The sequence below is a fragment of the Stenella coeruleoalba genome (assembly GCF_951394435.1).
Source record: "Stenella coeruleoalba genome assembly, chromosome: 5".
NCBI lineage: Eukaryota > Metazoa > Chordata > Mammalia > Artiodactyla > Delphinidae > Stenella > Stenella coeruleoalba.
Window position 1 is genome coordinate 6,961,056 of NC_137150.1, and position 21,133 is coordinate 6,982,188.

General features: G+C 38.1%; 1 protein-coding gene across 1 annotated transcript; it reads left to right on the forward strand.

Annotated features, from left to right (window-relative positions):
* Positions 1 to 3,928: 3,928 nt before the first annotated feature.
* PP2D1 (protein phosphatase 2C like domain containing 1) lies at positions 3,929 to 21,086 on the forward strand (the record flags this gene model as incomplete). Its single annotated transcript, XM_079922791.1, has 2 exons — positions 3,929 to 4,919; positions 20,259 to 21,086. 2 exons carry the CDS (start codon positions 3,929 to 3,931, stop codon positions 21,065 to 21,067), a joined length of 1,800 nt encoding a protein of 599 aa, XP_079778917.1. The 3' UTR covers positions 21,068 to 21,086.
* Between the last annotated feature and the right edge of the window lie 47 nt (positions 21,087 to 21,133).

The following is a 21,133-nucleotide window of genomic DNA, read 5'->3' on the forward strand; positions in this document are numbered from 1 at the left end:
TACCCCTGAGTGGGAAGACAACTGTACATTAATTGAGAGTCACTCTTTTCTTTTCTTTTCTTTTTCTTTTTGTGGTACACGGGCTCTCACTGTTGTGGCCTCTCCCGTCGCGGAGCACAGGCTCCGGATGCGCAGGCTCAGTGGCCATGGCTCACGGGCCCCACCGCTCCGCAGCATGTGGGATCTTCCCGGACCGGGGCATGAACCCGTGTCCCCTGCATCGGCAGGCGGACTCTCAACCACTGCGCCACCAGGGAAGCCCACTCTTTTCATTTTTTAAGTCTTATTATGCAGGCATAAGGCAGTCTATTCAATGAATGATCCTTATTTCAGAAATTTCAAAGACAAGTTTGTTACTTAACACAATTTGTGACCTTATTGCTTCACAGTTCTTCAGAATCATAGAGTGAGTTCTGACTGAGGTTCCAGGTGATGTAGTAAACATTCCAAGCAGAGAGGTCCACCAGCAAGTCAGGGGACCCTCCCACCGGCATCACCACCATCACCACTATCACCCACCCCTCCACTCCTACCACTGCCAACACTAGCCAGGTTGGAGGAACAGAGGCTGGGAAAGGTGGTAAAGAGAGGGCAAAGGATGGTGGCAATCCCAAAGGAACATGGAAGTTAATAGCGCTTTCAGGTAACGTTTCTTCATTTGTATTGGATAACAAATGTAGTCAATGAACAATTATATCTGCAGTTTTCTTTTTCCTCCACTTTCTCAGTCATCAAATGAAACTTTGGCTTCCTGTTAGACTATGTATGTGGAGGAGCGGTATATTCCTCCGACTACCTTATACAACAAGGGCTTCTGTCTCTCTCTCTCTCTACTTTTATTCTGCTATATTTTTCATGATAGTACTTATCTCTGATATTATGTGTTTCCATGTTTCCTTTATTTTTTTAATTTTTATTATTATTATTATTTTTTGCGGTACGCGGGCCTCTCACTGTTGTGGCCTCTCCTGTTGCGGAGCACAGGCTCCGGATGCACAGGCTCAGCGGCCATGGCTCACGGGCCCAGCCACTCCGTGGCACGTGGGACCCTCCCGGACCGGGGCATGAACCCGTGTCCCCTGCATCGGCAGGTGGACTCTCAACCGCTGCGCCACCAGGGAAGCCCCATGTTTCCTTTATTTACTGTCTGTCTTTCATATCAGAATATAAGTTTCATTACAGAAAATGCCTTTGTTCGCATCTCTATCCCAAGCAAATAAACCAGTACCTGGCAAATTGCAGACATCCAAGTGTTTGTTCAATGAATGAATGAACGAACGAATATATGAAGATGCATTACATTCTAAGAATGGCTCCACGTGAGAGAGAGTTGTATTATGGCTCTATATAGGAAAATAAAATTCTGATATAACTTTATTTTTATCTGATGACTCTAGGTCTAACTATAGAATTGGTATGCCTTATATATTATCCCAACAGTTCTACAAGCCTCAGAAAAACTGTATCCTTTATATGAATATTACCAAATAATAGCAATTTTAAAATATTTGATATACTTTTTGGTCAGAGAGCTGAAAAGCTTTGCCGGTACCCATTATTTCCACTACTTCTCTGTGTGCCTGTCCACCTCCTCGGCTGGGTCGTCTTCATCCTTCTGCCTGCTAGCTGGTCATCCCTTTGGTTTGACCTTGGAGCCCTTGCTGCTTTCTCAACTGAGCGTTTTTCTAGGTCAGCTTCTCAAGTGTCATGGTGCCATTCCTAGCCAGATGAAGGTTGGGCTCCTGGTTGAGTCCTGTCATGGGGCTCTGTCCTGGCTTCATCTGACCTGTCTGGTTCTTTGTATGAGCACATGGGTGGGACTACAGACTCCTCCCCTCATAGCTTCAAGGGCAAGACACCAGCCTTATTCGTAAGCTGCACTGTAGCTGCACAGTAGCTGGCCTGTTGTAGGTATTGAAGAAGTGAATGGTTGCTGACTAAATACTGAAATATCGATGAGTGAGATTGATAGAACTGGGGGATTTGCTTTAAAATACTCCAGTAAAAATGAGTAAAATGAAATAACGTGGCTGAGGACACAGTGGAAACGAGGGTGAAAAAATGTTGGTAATGGTTGAAGCTGGTGATGGGTACGTGGGGCCTCATTATATGTTTCCATTTTTGTGTGATTTTAAAATTTTCCGTTAAAAAAAGAAACAAGTTTCTTTTAGATTCTTATGGTGGTTTTCTGCTGCTAAATCCAAATATTTGTACATTTTATAGACAACATTAATAAAATATATTGTTTTAATTAAGATAACTGAGTAAAGAAAAAGTTAAAAATAGAAAAACAAAACAAAAAAAGAAACCAAAATTGGTTGGTGAGGCAAAACCAGGAAAGCTTGCTACTAGGCTAATAGTTCAATGAGCATTTATGGAGTGGAAATTTGTAAATGAAATTTTACTGTAGGGATGAGTAGCTGTATCCAATAGAGTTGTGCACATCAGGGAATTAAATACACATAAGGAAAGGAGCAGACTAAATATACCCATATCAAATACAATTCATATATTAGTTGAGTTGAAGTTAGCTGATTTTTTAAAATTAAATTGAAGTATAGTTGATTTACAATGTTGTGTTAAGTTTCTGCTGTACAGCAAAGTAATTCAGTTATACATATGTATACTTTTTTAATATTCTTTTCCATTGTGGTTTATCACAGGATATTGAATATAGTTCCCTGTGCTATACAGTAGGGCCTTGTTGTTTCTCTATTTTATATATAGTAGTTTGTATCTGTTAATCCCAAACTCCTCATTTATCCCTCCGCCACCTCCTTTTCCCTTTGGTAACCATAAGTTTGTTTTCATTTTTTAAATTTATTTTATTGAAGTATAGTTGATTTACAATGTTGTGTTAATTTCTACTGTACAGCAAAGTGATTCAGCTATACATACATATATTCTTTTTCATATTCTTTTCCATTATGTTTATCACAGGATACTGAATATAGTTCCCTGTGCTGTACAGTAGGACCCTGTTGTTTATCCATCCTATATATATAATACTAGTTTGCATCTGGAAGTTAGCTGGTTTTAAGATATCACATTTCATAAACATTTAAAGTCACTAACTTTGATTTTTCAGGTTTTAAAATATTTTGTAACCAAAGCATTTTTTTTTCAGGTCTCTCATACCTCCACAGGCCCTTTCAAAGATCTCCTGCCCTAGGAATTGCCCATAAAAATGGATACAAATGGCTTCATGTGCTGAGTATTGTTGTAGATGCTTCAGATAGGAAGGAGTGTAAGAAAGGGTGTCTGCGTTCTGGAAATTTATCATCCAGCTCCTCTTCTTTCCTCAGGCCGTACCTCTTTCCCTTTGCAGTCCTAAAAATTTCTGTCCTTACTATCCATTCTTTTCATCATTCTGCTTGGTTTGGGCATCTCCCATTCATTTTCTTGAGAACTCTTTAATTAGGACAAAAGTGTTTTTAAAAAATTATTCTATTTCTTTATATAATATTATTATATAAATTAATATTATATAAATAAAATTATTTTATTATTAGGACAAAATCGAATACAAAAATAATTATGCTTTATATTTGAAATCACATTCCTAGATCTCAAGCATATACCTTCACTTGCCTAGATAAAATATTGTGCTGATTTATCTGAGTGTTTGTTCTTAGAGGTCTAGCTGACTTTCTGGAGATTTTGCTGAATTTCATTTGGGCCTACACAGGCCAATCACCAATTCCTTAAGTACTTACTATGTGTTTTGGGGGGGAATCACAGAAAGAGGAATAAGAATATTCTAGGCCAATATGAAATCTCAAGGATCCAAAACAAATTGCAAAGATAGGGGCCTGCTTGAAGAGATATTCAGTGCATCAATCCAGGCATGTAAATATCTTTTATCCTGTTTGCAGAGTGTTTTGGAAATCAAGGCAATTGTACACAAGAAAACTGACATATGATTCAGATGAGGGAGTCCCACTTACCTGGAGAAGAAAGCATTTTAAAAGGAAAAAGAAGAGACCATCATGAAGTGCAGGTCTACAATGAGATGATCACGTTTCCCTGTTCCATATGCAAGCATGAAATTGACCTACCTGGAATATTCCTCCATAAAAAGCAGCATGTAGCTCTGGCTACATTGGGCTTTCAGTGGATGGGTGGGGAGCAACCAGGGCTCTCAGCGATTGCTGATCAGAGGCAGTCCGTCATTGCTAAACTATTGTCATCGTTTGCATTTACTGAAAAAATCTTACAGGGCATTAATAATGCTTTTGAGCTCCTTTGCAAGAAACAAATACCAGCACACTATAAGATTATTGATAAAATTCCCAAGAGTTCAATATATCCTCAAAAAATCTGTCACCTATTAATTAAAGGAGCAGCCATTTGCGAAGACAGGAATTCTACGTGGAGAGTTGACATGAATGATAAATTCACTGTCGTGAATAATTTTGGCAACAAACCCAATGTGTGTTTTTTTGGTTTGTTTGATGGACATCACGGTGCCTCGGCAGCAGACTTGACATCAGTGGAACTCCCAGTTTTACTTCTCCACCAACTTTCCAGACTTGATCCTTCCTACCAAATGACCCCTGAAGAGCAAACAGTAATCAATTCTTTTCACACAGTGTTTAGAGAAGACTACAGAGCTATAGAAGACACCTTCTCCTCCATAAAGAAAAAGACGAAAGCATTGAAAAGTGAGTATGAGAACATACACAAAGCCTTTGCAAAAGCATTTTGGAGAATGGACAGGCTTTTACGTCTCGGAAGGAAAGAAGTGTCCAGGGCTCGATGGAGCGGCTGTTCTGCAGTTACTTGCATATTGGAAGGCAACATTGAAAGTCCCAAAGCTAAGAAGTCTTCGAGAAGATTCAATGACCTTGATGCTTCTTTGGTCCCTTTCCAGGAGACGCCGAAAATAATTTCTGGAGTGCTACATATTGCAAACACTGGTATGTATATTGAATGGTACCAGGTTACACCTTAACATGTTTTATTCCTGGCAGCAAAACCTCTCTTGCTTCCAGAATTACCTAGTGACCTATTATTTAATGACTTACTAGTGCCTAGATATTTCACTGACCAATTTAAGAAACGACCAATAACCACAGTTTAAATGTAGATTTGCAGGCACAAAATGAATTGTAATTATGTCTCAAGGAGGCACGTACATGAAATAATGTGACCAATACATGACGTTTTCTAAATGGGGTAGCAACACAGCTATTGATAAAGGCAAAGCAAATCTATTACATTTGCTCAGATCGGAATGAAACCAAAACATTCCCCACACTTCCCTTTTTCGGGAGAATGGAAAGTTCTTTGAGTGTTCTTAGTATAGCTGCTAAACTGGTCAGTTTTTCTGGTAACTAACATATTTGCAACAGGTCACTCTTGTGCTCACTGGCCAAGTTGCATCGATTTCATCTTAGGAAAAACAATCGTCCGTGATTCAGTTTTATAGGCGTGTATTTCCTTCTCCAAAAATTTTGGCTGGATTCTTTTAATTTTATTTCAAGAAGCAATTCTTTTGACTTGCTGTGCTAAAGTTCTAGCTAAGGAGCTTGCCAAACTCGAAAGCCCAGAGGTAAAACAGTTTTAGCCAAGTTAACCCGAGTTCCATGCTCATTTCCATGAGATGCTTAACTAGGGTTCCACCACCCCTTTCCTCGGTAGAATTATTATTAATGACAGTGTCCACTTGCTGAATATTGCGCACAGAGTAATTTCTCATGTAGTCTTCCAAGAACTCTGATATCTAAAGATATCTAAGTATTGTTTTTAAAAAAATATATTCGACATGTAACATTGTGTAAGTTTAAGAAGCAAAACGTGTTAATTTGATACATTTTTATATTGTAACATGATTGCCATTGTAGCGATAATTACCACTTCTATCACATTACATAATCATCATTTCTTTATAGTGGTTGAAAAAATTAAGTTCTAGTCTCTTAGCAAGTTTGATGATTAAAATATATACGTTCTCTCTGTTCCCAATATTGTGCATTAGACCTCTAAGACGTATTTACTGCTCATTGCAAGTTTGGACCCTTAAACCGCATCTGTTCTCCTTCCCAACCCCTGCCGCCATTTCTAAGTGGTGTTGACCCAGTTGTCCAGATGAGAAAATAGAAGCTCGGAGAGGTGAAATTATTTGTTCAAGGTGTCAGAGGTGATAGAAATTGGAGCTGGAAATCAAACTGCCTCTGAAGGAGATTGCTTCCAGAGTCTGAGGAGTCTGGGCCTCAGGGAGTGGGACTTTGGCCCACACCGGGGCCAGATATATTCACCAAGACCATTATAATGTCAAGGTCCCTGGAAGCTGGCCTGTTTCTGATCTAACTCTGGTTGTGAGCCCAAAATGAGAACACCAGATTAAGCAATACCACGGAGCCAAGTGCAATGCCAATTTCCTTGGAGCATTTGCCATTTCTCAGGCCCTACCCTGAGGTTCCAAAGTGCTTCAGAGCAGGCCTACTTCATGGATGGAGAGTTTTCAGATTTCAAACTAATCTGGGAACTGACCCATATCCTTGGACTTTGGACCTCTATTAGAAAATATCATTTGATATCATGGTTCCTGGGAAATGAAAGGAAAATATACGAGATACTCAATAAGTAGATACTATCATCAAATGTTCAGTTTACTGTGATTCATTACTTCCAAGCCCACTGTTGTTTGGCAGGTCCTAATTTCCAGGTCAAACATTTTTTTGGATCTAATTTACAGGCTTACATACATAACTGTGTTAAAATGTTTTCATTTGGGCATCCTTCATTCTAATAGAAACAAATAAGTAGGGGGAAAAAATCCAACTTGTGAAAGGGAGGTCATGATTTATGATACAAAAGTGCTCCTAAAAGAAAGTAATTTAAATGAGTTACAAAAAATAAATGTTCACACAAATTTATCAAGGGCATGTTTTGTATTTTATAAAACAAGACCTATAAAGATAGCAAGGGGATTCATTTTTCTTGTTTGAAATTTGTCAAATACCAGTATCATCACAACTCTGGAATTAAAACCAAGAAAAAAACTCCACCTCACTTTATAAGGAAACATGAGTGTGGTGATACAGTCATTGAATAAGTGTTGAATTTGTGCATGTGGAAAAAGATCCTTCCAAACAGACATTCCTGACTTTTTTTCTTAGCACTTCTCATTTATATTGCATTTTATCACTTCTCCTGGTGCTCTCTTATTTTTCTTCAGTTAATCCTCACAGGATTAAAACTCAAACATATTGATACAGCATACATAATTACACTTTTTTCACAACATCAAATAAACCACAAATTTTTACATTTCTAATTAACCACACTAGTTCCTTATAAACATATGGGATTCTTATTTGATCCCCTAAATCCTTTTCCCCAGTGATTTTATATTTAATAGCTTTATTGAGATACAACTCACAAAGAACACAGTTCATCCAAGTAAAGTCTACGGCTCAGTGATTTTTACTATATTCACTGATACAGCCTTTTCTCCCCATCTTTTTATCTTTGAATCAAGTGTCTTGTTAGAGAACATATAGGTGGATCTTGTTTGTATTCATTTACTGTGGATGTTGTTACAAATTTACCATAGATTTCGTGGCTCACACAACAGAAATTTATTCTCTTACAGTTCAAGAAGTTCTAAACCAGCATAACTGGCCCAATGTCTTCATGGCAGTGCTCCCTCCAGAGGATGTGGGAAAGAATTTGTTCCTTGCTCCTTCCACCTTCTGCTTGGCTGCCAGTATTCCTTGGGTTGTGGCCACATCACTCTGATCTCAAATGTGCTTCCATGTGCTCATTTCCTTCTTCTGTGTCTGTAGCCAAATCTCCCTCTTGTGGTTGAATTTAGAACCCACCCAGACAATCCAGTGTTAAGCATCTCAGGATCATTAATCACATCTTCAAAGTCTTTGCCATATAAGGTAACATTTACAGGCTCCAGAGATTAGGTTCTGATATCTTTGGGGATTTTATTCAGCCAGCCACCATGTTTGTTTGTTCGTTTTTCCATTCTGCCAAACTTTGCCTTTTGATTCAAGTATTTAATTCATTTACATTTAAGGTAATTAATTATAGGGTAGGATATATTTCTGACATGTTTCTGTTTGTTTTCTCTCTCTCTCTCTCTCTCTCTCTCTCTCTCTCTCTCTCTCTCTATATATATATATATATATATATATATATATATATACATCTTTTGTTTTTCTATTCCTCCGATACTGCTTTCTTTTTTTTCCCTCAACTAAGATTAGTCATCCTTTTTTTAAAATTTAATTTTATTTATTTTTTTATACAGCAGGTTCTTATTAGTCATCCATTTTATACACATCAGTGTATACATGTCAATCCCAAGCTCCCAATTCATCACACCAACTCCCCCACCCCCCACCACTTTCCCCCCTTGGTGTCCATATGTTTGTTCTCTACATCTGTGTCTCAATTTGTGTCCTGCAAACCAGTTTATCTGTACCATTTTTCTAGGTTCCACATAACGCGTTAATATACGATATTTGTTTTTCTCTTTCTGACTTACTTCACTCTGTATGACAGTCTCTAGATCCATCCACGTCTCAACAAATGACTCAGTTTCGTTCCTTTTTACAGCTGAGTAATATTCCATTGTATATATGTATCACATCTTCTTTATCCATTCATCTGTCGATGGGCATTTAGGTTAGTTCCATGACCTGGCTATTGTAAATAGTGCTGCAATGAACACTAGGGTGCATGTGTCTTTTTCAATTATCGTTTCTCTTTTTGAATTAGGGTTTCTCTTTTTGAATTATGGTTTTCTCTGGGTATATGCCCAGTAGTGAGATTGCTGGATCATATGGTAATTCTATTTTTAGTTTTTTAAGGAACCGCCATACTGTTCTTCATAGTGGCTATATCAATTTACATACCCACCAACAGTGCAAGAGGGTTCCCTTTTCTCCACATCCTCTCCAGCATTTGTTGTTTGTAGATTTTCTGATGATGCCCATTCTAACTCGTGTGAGGTGATACCTCATTGTAGTTCTGATTTGCATTTCTCTAATAATTAGTGATGTTGAGCAGCTTTTCATGTGCTTCTTGGCCAGCTGTATGTCTTCTTTGGAGAAATGTCTATTTAGGTCTTCTGCCCATTTTTGGATTGGGTTGTTTGTTTCTTTAATATTGAGCTGCATGAGCTGTTTATATATTTTGGAGATTAATCCTTTGTCCAATGATTTATTGGCAAATATTTTCTCCCATTCTGAGGGTTGTCTTTTCGTCTTCTTTATGGTTTCCTTTCCTGTGCAAAGGCTTTGAGGTTTCATTAGGTCCTATTTGTTTATTTTTGTTTTTATTTCCATTACTCTAGGAGGTGGATCAAAAACGATCTTACTGTGATTTATGACAAAGAGTGTTCTTCCTATGTTTTCCTCTTAGAGTTTTATAGTGTCTGGTCTTACATTTAAGTCTCTAATCCATTCTGAGTTTATTTTTGTGTATGGTGCTAGGGAGTGTTCTAATTTCATTCTCTTACATGTAGCTGTCCAGTTTTCCCAGCACCACTTATTGAAAAGACTGTCTTTTCTCCATTGTATATCCTTGCCTCCTTTGTCATAGATTAATTGACCATAGGTGCGTGGGTTTACTTCTGGGCTTTCTATCTTGTTCCATTGATCTATGTTTCTGTTTTTGTGCCAGTACCATATTGTCTTGATTACTGTAGCTTTGTAGTATAGTCTGAAGTCAGTGAGTCTAATTCCTCCAGCTCCGTTTTTTTCCCTCAAGACTGCTTTGGCTATTCGGGGTCTTTTGTGTCTCCATACAGATTTTAAGATTTTTTGTTCTAGTTCCGTAAAAATTGCCATTGGCCGTTTGATAGGGATCACATTGAATCTGTAGATTGCTTTGGATAGTATAATCATTTTCACAATATTGATTCTTCCAATTCAAGAACATGGTATATCTCTCCATCTGTTGGTATCGTCTTTAATTGCTTTCATCAGTGTCTTGTAGTTTTCTGCATACAGGTCTTTTGTCTCCCTAGGTAGGTTTATTCCTCTTGTCTCCCTAGGTAGGTTTATTCTTTTTGTTGCAATGGTAAATGGGAGTGTTTCCTTAATTTCTCTTTCAGATTTTTCATCATTAGAGTATAGGAATGCAAAATATTTCTGTGCATTAATTTTGTATCCTGCAACTTTACCAAATTCATTGATGAGCTCTAGTAGTTTTCTGGTGGCATTTTTAGGATTCTCTATGTATAGTATCATGTCATCTGCAAACAGTGACAGTTTTACTTCTTCTTTTCAAATTTGTATTCCTCTTATTTTTTTTCTCTGATTGCCATGGCTTGGACTTCCAAAACTATGTTGAATAATAATGGTGAGAGTGGACATCCTTGTCTTGTTCCTGATCTTAGAGGAAATGCTTTCAGTTTTTCACCATTGAGAATGATGTTTGCTGTGGGTTTGTCATATATGGCCTTTATTATGTTGAGGTAGGTTCCCTCTATGCCCACTTTCTTGAGAGTTTTTATCATAAATTGGTGTTGAATTTTGTCAAAAGCTTTTTCTGCATCAATTGCGATGATCATATGGTTTTTCTTCTTCAATTTGTTAATACGGTGTATCACATTGATTGATTTGCGTATATTGAAGAATCCTTGCATCCCTGGGATAAATCTCACTTGATCATGGTGTATGATCCTTTTAATGTGTTGTTGGATTCTGTTTGCTAATAGTTTGTTGAGGATTTTTGCATCTGTATTCATCAGTGATATTGGTCTGTAATTTTCTTTTTTTGTAGTATCTTTGTCTGGTCTTGGTATCAGGGTGATGGTGGCCTCTTAGAATGAGTTTGGGACTGTTCCTTCCTCTTCAAGTTTTTGGAAGAGTTTGAGAAGGATGGCTGTTAGCTCTTCTCTAAATGTTTGATAGAATTCACCTGTGAAGCCATCTGGTCCTGGACTTTTGTTTGTTGGAAGGTTTTTAATCACAGTTTCAATTTCATTATTTGTGATTGGTCTGTTCATGTTTTCTATTCCTTCCTTTCAGTCTTGGGAAGTTATACCTTTCTAAGAATTTGTCCATTTCTTCCAGGTTGTCCATTTTATTGGCATAGAGTTGCTTGTAGTAGTCTCTTAGGATGCTTTGTATTTCTGCGGTGTCTGTTGTAAATTCTCCTTTTTCGTTTCTAATTTTACTGATTTGAGTCCTCTCCCAATTTTTCTTGATGAGTATTAGAGTATTTTGTATTAGATAGTTTCTAGTACATCATTTTAATTCCTGTATTTCTTTTACTATATATATATATATATATATATTTTTTTTTTTTTCGGCATGCGGGCCTCTCACTGTTGTGGCCTCTCTGGTTGCAGGGCACAGGCTCCGGACGCACAGGCTCAGCGGCCATGGCTCACGGGCCCAGCCGCTCTGTGGCATGTGGGATCTTCCCGGACCAGGGCACGAACCCATGTCCCCTGCATTGGCAGGCAGACTCTCAACCACTGTGCCACCCGGGAAGCCCCCTGTTACTATATATTTTTAAAAAATATATTTTTAGTGGCTATTCTGAGGATTATAATAAAATCTTAACTTAAAAACAATTCGGCTTGCATTAATGCCAACTTAACTTCAAAAGATATATATGGCATCTTTGCTCCAATATAGCTCCATTTCCTGCAGCCTTCTTTATACTTTATGGAATTACATCTTTACACATTACAAGCCTATAAAGTTTTATATTATTGTTTTATGCAGCTTTCTTCTAAATAAGACAGGAAAATAAAAGTGTTAAAAGTAAAATACATTTTTTACTGTTTTATATTTACCTATATACAGTTGACTCCTGAACAACATGAGTTTGAACTGTGTGGGTCCACTTATATGCAGAATATTTTCAATAGTAAACACACTATTACACAATCCATGGTTGATTGAATCTGTGAATGTGGAACTGCAGATATGGAGGGCTGTCTATTGGACTTGAATATCCACAGATCTGTTGTGTGTCCTGAACAGTGCTCCCCAGATACTGAAAGATAATTGTAGTTACCTTTCTTTTTTTGTGTGGGTTTGAGTTACAATCTAGCGTTTTCATTTTTGCCTGAAAGACTCCCTTTAGTATTTCTTGTATGGAAAGTCTACTAATGATGAATTCTCTCAGTCTTTTTTAACTGGGAATGTGTTAATTTCTTCATTTTTAAAAGGATAGTTTTGCTTTTTTTTTTTGCAGTACGCAGGCCTCTCACTGTTGTGGCATCTTCCGTTGCGGAGCACAGGCTTCAGACGTGCAGGCTCAGCAGCCATGGCTCACAGGCCCAGCCGCTCCAAGGCATGTGGGATCTTCCCGGACCGGGGCACGAACCCGTGTCTCCTTCATCGGCAGGTGGACTCTCAACCACTGCGCCACCAGGGAAGCCCTAGTTTTGCATTTTGAATATGTCATCACATTGCCATCTAGCCTCCATGGTTTCTGATGAGACATAATTTTTGATCTTATTGAGTATCCGTTGGCTGTATGTAATGAGCCACTTTTCTCATTCTACTTTCATTATTCTTTCTTTCTCTTTTGACAGTTTGACTATGATGTGTTTAAGTACTGACCTCTAATTTAAACTCTTTGGAGTCTGTTGAGCTTCTTGTATGTTTTTATTCCAATTTGGGAAGTTTTTGGCTATTAGTTCTTCAAATATTCTTTTTTCCCCACTTCTGTCTTCTCCTTCCATTATGCATATGTTGGTATACTTGGTGGTGTCCCACAAGTCTCTGCGATGCTGTTCACTTTACTTCATTCTTTTTATTTTTCCTATTCTTCAGATTGGATATTCTCAATTTATCAATCAAGTTTGCTGATTCTTCTGCCAGATCAAACCTGATGCTGAGCTCATTCTAGTGAATTTTTCGTTTAAGACATTGTACTTTTCAACTCCAGAATTTCATGCTTCTTTGTTATAATTTCCATCTCTTTATTGATAGTCTCTAGGTTGGTGGATCATTGTTCTCATGCTTTCCTTTCATTTTTAGCCCCATTTTCCTTTAAACGTATTGATAATTTTTTTTTTTTTTTTTTTTGCGGTACATGGGCATCTCAGTATTGTGGCCTCTCCTGCCGCGGAGCACAGGCTCTGGATGCGCAGGCCCAGCAGCCACGGCTCACGGGCGCAGCTTCTGCACGGCACGCGGGATCCTCCCGGACCGGGGCACAAACCTGCGTCCTCTGCATCTGCAGGCAGACTCCCAACCACTGCGCCACCAGGAAAGCCCTATTGATAAATTTTAAAACATTTTCGTCCAGTTAGTTCTAATGCCTAGACTTCCTCATGGACAGCTTCTATTGACCTACTTTCTTTCCTGTATATGGGCTATGCTTTCATTACTATGTTTCATTACTCTCTCATTACTCTTCTTTTGTTGAAAACTGGACATTTAAAATAATATAGATGCCCTCCCTCTCCAGGGTTTGTTGTTGCTACTGTTTTTGTGACTTATATGAACTAATTCTGTAGACTCTATATTCTGTCATGTGCAGACAAAAAGCCTCTGCTTGGTTGGTTATCTTAGTGTTCAGCTAATGACTAGATGGAGATTTCTTTAAATACCTACTACTAATATGCATGTCTTCCAGTCTTTGCTGAGGCTCTTTTTTTTTTTTTTTTTTCCTGTATGCGGGCCTCTCACTGTTGTGGCCTCTCCCGCTGCGGAGCACAGGCTCCGGACGCGCAGGCTCAGCGGCCATGGCTCACAGGCCCAGCCGCTCTGCAGCATGTGGGATCTTCCCGGACCGGGGCACGAACCCATGACCCCTGCATCGGCAGGCGGACCCTCAACCACTGCGCCACCAGGGAAGCCCGGCTCTGTCTTTTTTGAGGCTTGTCTTGTAAAAAATGGCAGGCAGTTTAAAACTCTGCCTATGCTTTTACTTCCTACTTGGGTTAATCATCAAGATTAGTCATAGGTGAGAAATTAAGGCTTGTTCAGGTCCTGGGCATGTATACAGCCTGCACATGTGCATGCTCTTCTGTTTCCCCAGGAGTATGTTTGAGCTTTTCAAAACCCTCTGTAGGGTCTCAGTCCTCAGCTCTTTCTTATACTTTTTGGGGGGTCAGCCTCTTGTCATCCCCAGATGCTTTCAGTGCCTCAGGCAAGTGTGATTTTAAACAATTGCTGCTGGTTTTTGGCAAACACACTGAGGATGAGTTATTTGCATAGAGTAAGCTCTGAGTCAAGTCAAATGATGACAAGATTTGAGAATGGAGCTTTTTTCAGGGACTTGCAAGACAGTTCACATAATGACAATTCTCTGGGGATAGATAATTTTAGGGAGGTCTAAAGCCATCCTTTCTCCTGCAGAGGCTGCTAGACTGTTGATTGCAGAGCTAGCATCACTATAAAATGTTTGGTTTTCAAGGCTACTGCAGAGCTGAAGAGAAGTGGTTGGAAGTAGGCCAAGTTACAAGGCCATGACCACTTGGTTTTACCTACTTTGTTTCTCTTCAATGTTTCTCAGATTTTTGCAAGCCTTTGGTTAATTTCCAGCATTTCAGAAAAGTTGACTTTAACAATTCTTGTCAGTGTTCTCATTCCTTTTCCTGAGGAGTAGATTTTCAGAGATCCTTACTCTGCAATATCTAATCTTTTCTTCTGCAATATTGAACCTGCTGTTAATCACATCCAGTGTAGTGTTCATTTTAAATTTTGTATTTTTCATCTTCAGAAGTTTGATTTTTAAAATTATCTTCCATGTCTGTATTTAACTTTATAACATTGAGAGTTGTTGCCTACTAATTCCAACATCTGCCTCAGTTCTGGGCTGGTTTCAATTGATTTTTCATTTTATTATGGGCAGTATTTCCCTACTTATTTGCATGCTTGCTGTTTTAGTTTCTTAGGGCTGCCATAACAAATTAGCTGAAACTTGGCAGCTTAAAACAACGAAAATCCATTCTCACAGTTCTGGAGGCTAGTTGACCAAAATCAAGGTGTTTGCAAGGCCATATTTCTTTCCTCCACTGTTCAGCATCAGTTTGAAATAGTCTATTATTCTGGCAGTCTGCGTGGTGGGTGAGAGGCATATATTTATTTTCAGTTCAGTGTTGCAGTGAGGGCGTGGTTCTTTGGGCTCCTAGCTTTGTTGGGGAAAACCACTAGTTTTCCCCACCTTGAACAAGCCCTAGGTTTTGTTTCCTGTTCCATAACCCCGTGAAAAGTCTAAGCTCATTTATTCAGCTCAATAAATGCTCTCAGATAAAAACTGGCTTTTGCTCTTGGCATACTCTGGGATTCAGCCATTATTCTTTTGACAGGAGAATTCTTTACTTTCTTACTAGCTCAACAATGTACATGACTTAAAAGTATATACATTATCCAGGATATTTTCCTATTCTCAGTGGGAGTCAATCCAAGACCCACACTGGCACATTACTGCTCCTTTGTAATATTTGAGTGTTTTAGCATATCTGCTATTCCAGTATCTTTATGTCTAGATTATACATATTTGTTAATACCTTCTTTTAATGAGGCCCCAGAAACTACCTTTTTTCCTAGTGTCCTTGTTCTCTGTCCTGTGAGCTCACTCTAGATCCAGAGGCCAAGCATGACTTTACCCACTACTTCCCTATTACTCACAATCCTTTATTTGTTCCTCAAGCCCCCTTTCTTCTCTCTTCTTAAGGTTAACAATAACTCCTTTATCTAATCCTCACAACCTGTGAGGTAAGAATAATCTCATTTTAATAGAAGCTTGAGGCTCACCAAAGCCTTATTATATATGGTTATATCATTAGTGAGCCAGAACCCATGTCCTTTAAAGTCTCATTACTTCAAATGAACACCAGCAGCTTCCTGCTTCTAAGGTGTCCCTTCATTCTTATGTGTCTTCACCTTCCTCATTCACAACTGATGCTGTGTTTGCAGATCTTTTAATTTGTTGTGATTTTCCTATCTAGATGTGATTGTCCTTAGTGGTTAAATAAGTTGCTTTTAAAATTACTTCCAGCCCCATCTTTTTCCCCTAAAACCTAATTCAACTCCAGAATCACCTTAAGCAGGTGAAAAAAAAAAAAAAATATATATATATATATACACACACACACACATATACATATTCTTAAACAACACTGACCTTTTATAGACTTTTCCTTCCCCATCTCCCTTTTTTGGGGTATGTTGGTTTGTATATATGTGGACTCACATATATACAAACTGGATTCTGAAAATATAATCAACAAATATTTGACAGATAGTTGAGACTAATGTGTGAAGTACTGTTAGGCTCCAGTTGGAAAATGGTGAACTTGAGTTTCATGCTCACACATCTTACAAAACAATCAAAGGAATCTTTTGAACATACAGTGAAAACTAGCTCCACATCAATAAGGCTCTCATGCTAATCACCAGTAGGAAGAGTCAACACATGGCACCCATGCATACAATTTCAGCCTCTTTTGCCAAAATTAGAATCCTGAAAAAAACTGGATATAAGTTGTTTTCCTAACCTCATCTACAGGTGTTTCTACTATGCTTCCATATTAGGGATACTTCACTAGGGTTTAAATTTCCTTAGTTTGTTTATGCTGCTTTTCAACTGCTCCCTTTTCTTTCTCCAATAACTATTTCCTCATTTCTCAAGTTCCAAGTTCCTGCTCCCTACTCCCTTAAGCCTATAACTCTTTTTAAGGATTTTCTTAGTTTTTTTTTTAAATGGGTCTGAAATGAAACATTCATAGCTTCATCTCAATCTCTTTTGGATAGACTCTCTTCAGCTGCTTTTCCCCTTCATGGAACAAAAAGGAAAATAACCTTTGTCAAGTGTCTACTTATTAAATTACCTTCTTAAACTCGACAAAAAATATTGCAGGTGGTAAATTGTTACTCACAGAAATAAAGTGACTTAATGAAAGTCACACAGACAAAACTGGGATTGAAGTACCAAGTAGCAAGCTCTCAAGACTTTCCTCTTCCCCATGCTGCTGCTTCTAAGGCAAGCCATCTTTTTATCCAGGGCACTCGTGCACCTTAGGGATGTTTCCTTTCCTCACCACCATCTAACATTTCTCTTACTCTTTCCTCCAGTCCTTTCCTAAAACTTCCGTTTAAATGACCTTCATGGCCCCATCTGGAAAAAAAAAAAAAAAAAAAAGATCTTGCCCATTCAGATCTAGAATTCCGTTTGGGATTGATTCTAGAGGTCATTCTGAAGTTGACGGGGACACTCCTCCTTTTCACAAACTAGAGACAACCCAGCAATTGCAGAAGGCAGTTATGTCATTGCCTTCTGCATAAGGAACACTTTGCCTGACTATACGTGTCATCTATTTTATTTATTATTTATTTTATTGTTGAGTTGGGTCTTTGTTGCTGCGCACAGGCTTTCTCTAGTTGCGGCGAGTGGGGGCTACTCGTGGCAGTGTGCAGGCTTCTTATTGCGGTGGCTTCTCTTGTTGTGGAGCACTGGCTCCAGGCACGCGGGCTTCAGTAGTTGTGGCTCATGGGCTCTAGAGCAGGCTCAGTAGTTGTGGCGCACAGGCTTAGTTGCTCCTCAGCATGTGGGATCTTCCTGGCGCAGGGCTCGAACCCATGTCCCCTACATTGGCAGGCGGATTCTTAACCACTGCGCCACCAGGGAAGCCCCCATACGTGTCATCGTAAAAAGGCTTAAATATCATCTCAAAGCAGTTCATTTTAGTTCCCATTAATGTCCTTAAACATGTTGCCCTTCCAGTAACACTGTTCCTTTTTTTTTTTTTAATTGGAGTACAGCTGATTTACAATGTTGTTAGTTTTAGGTTCCACTTTTGTTTGATAACGTTTTTCTGAACAGCACCATCTCTCCAACTACTGAAAGCTGGTAACTTTATGTCTAGGAATTTGAATACTTATTTATGCTCAGATTCATTATGTTTTTGTGTAAAGGTCTTCTTCATCACAGTTCACTACTTAGTTATTCTCCTTTCCTCCAAACAGATATTACAGGAACCCTTCTTTAAAGCCAATCTCTCAAACTGTCATGTCTTGCTCCTCTCTCTTCCTTCAGTTCTCCAAGACACATGGATATGCAGTGTTATTTTTAAATCTCCCTCCAATTTCCCATCTTCCTTGAAGCTCTTTGTTCATTATTCTATTCTAGCTTTCAGCTTAATGTAGACAACCACTTTCAACAACCCCGATTGCAGCTGGCAGCACATGCAACCCGAGGTCTAGGAAATAGAACTATTAACTCTGCATATCCACTTTTTCGCCATGTCTATTCCACTGATACTCTTCCAGGGCCTCTTATTATCCTCTATTTCCTGAGCTATGCACGAATAGTTGAGAAACACTGGGTACTTCCCCTTCATTTTCTTCTTCCTTCATGCAAATTCACACAGGTTAAGGATGTGAGTTAGTCAGAAGGCACCATTTATCAGGATGAATCAACTGTCCAAGTAATTAAATAACTCAAATCAGATAGCAAGTCAATGGCAGGGCAAAACCTGCAGCCATTACTTACTGTCCTCATTTTCTAGAAAATTTTATTGTGCTGAGCTTAAGGGATGTTCACAATAATAAAATCAACGAAAATGGCATTTCCTACTCTGTAGCACAGCAATTAAAAAAAAAAGGCAAACAGTAGTACCTAAGATGTTTACCAAGCTCTCTGCAGAGGCAACTAAAATCAAAATACCAACGTATTACCCTTCCACTGTAACTACATAATCATATTAAATGCTTTTCAAATCACACAGAAACAATGCTTTTTCTTTTTGCTGAGTGAGCTTTGGCTTGCTACATGCAAATAAAACATTTAGAAGTCAGTGGATTGACTATTCTGAGCCTGTGTTTCCAGAGCTATGGTCGCACTATTTATATGTGTAAGTACACAAAGAAATTTTCTAATTTAAAAGAGGAACTGAACCATATGTTCTCCTAAGAGAACAATTCAGTCTACCCAGTTGGCATGTTCAATACCAACCCATGCTGCTTTGCTGGTACAATAATAATTTAAAACTCAGCAGAAGTCAAGAATTATTTTACTGACTTCTCTTCTGCAGAGTGTAAACAGAATGACCAGCAAAAAAGTTAACAGAAAATATTAATAACCAAACCACAAATAAAAGAGGTCATTCAGTTTTGAGGACTATCATTTATACAGCTATCAGGTTTCCAAAATATTTTCCACACAGTCATCTTTTGGTCCCATCCAATAACTCACATATTAACAATTGCCATTATGTAAATGAGCCAACAGGCTCACTCTATGCCTGACACTAATGCTTCACCAGCTCAGGCTCTGTCCAACATATTAGGTGTGTGAACCTTACCTTCTGAAACCTAAATCCCTTTACCTAAAACGTTAGGGGATTAGAAATGAAGGCCTGCAACAACAAAATTCTGACTCCAGGTACGGTGCCATATTTGAAATCAGAATATTCTAACGTAAATTTTGCCTATGATTCCAGCAATATTAACTCTCATAGGTATTATAAATATATAATTATGTTCCTAAAAACTTGGGAAAGTCAATTTTTCCTAACAAACTGAAGGATTCTGAGTCCTTTTCTGTATACCAAAGAAAATTTTGGTAATACAACCATCCTTCAATCTGTTCAGAGCATTATGTTAAGATTTTCTTAAGATTTTAATAAAGCACACATCATAGGTTCATCTGAATCATGAACAAACTACAATCAGATTTTTAATACCTCAGTTTTCAATCAAAGGGTTTAATGTTGGTTAGCTATTATCCATTTAATACATTAATAACACGTTTTTCTTCACGGGGCTGACAATTTCTTTTTAACACACATAACAAACCTAATAAGATGGACATTAACAGTGGCTTTCTAATTTTTTAATCACCCATACCTATAATATATTCAGGTTTTAACTTTGACCAGTTAAAAATTTGCCTAACTGCACTCTTAGAAAATAATCAAAGTTTGTATTTTTAATTGAAAAGGCATTTATTAAAACATTTTAAAAATGTCTGCTCTATGGAATGTATGTTGGTTATAAAAAAGTTCAATTCTTGATTCTACAAATATGTAACACTCAGAAGCTGCTTCATAAAAAAATTACTTATTTTTCATTATCTGTAGTTTGTTATTTTAATACTAAATTCAGTATTTTAAACACTAAATTGCTTAAAAATGAGGAATAAATTAGCCCCCCCATTTGAAATCTGAATTACTGTAAATCTTCTAATAATGATATCAATACTACATATATTTAAAAAATATTTTTAAGTGGCCTGGTTTCTATTTATGAAGTTAACAGCATGCTTTGATATAAATGGTTATAAATCTCGAGGATCAATTTTTAAAAATAATCTTTTAGGTAATGTGCAAGCAGTCTTATGCAGAAATGGGAAAGGCTTCTGCCTAACCAAAGAACACACTACACGAAACACAGATGAAAGAAGAAGAGTACTTCAGAATGGAGCAATAATTAGTTCACATGAACCATACGGGCTCCTACAAGGGCAAATAAAAACCACACGAGGACTTGGATTTCATGGAAATCTCAAACTGAAAAAATTCATTATTCCAGCACCTCAAACTATTTCTGTGCCTATAGATGACTTATGTCAATTCCTTATCTTAGCTACTAATGGACTCTGGGAAGTTCTGGATACAAAGGAAGTCACTGCACTGACAATGACAGCTTTTCAAGTATATAAAGAAGCACAGTGTTCTATCACAGGAAACAAATTGTCACCATCCAAAGGGTCTCTGCTTTTCCCAATCGATGAAGAAAACACATCTAAACCAGAAACTAGCATCCACATAGTGTTTCAGAGCAAATCTGAAGAAAATGTGTCAACTATAAATTCAAGAGAAAATTTGTCAGATTCAAAATATTCTATTCATAACCTTAAAAATATAGGAACATTTCCACCAAAAATGACTAAGCATGATCCTTGCAGTGAGAAAGAAACTGATGGACCAACCAGTGTAGATGGTGTGCCAAAAGACTCAAGTGAAAAAGAGAAAGGATCATGCACTAAGAGTTTCTATGGAGGTGCTGCTGAGTATATCAGCCGTGAACTTGTAAGTGCTGCTTTGGCGGCTGGCTCCAGAGACAACATTACAGTCATGGTCACACTTTTCAATGGAAGCGAGTATCTCCAGAGAGCAAAAACATGAAGACAATTCTTCAGTGAACCAGATGCTAGGATAACATCAACACCACACAAATCATTTTTAAGAATG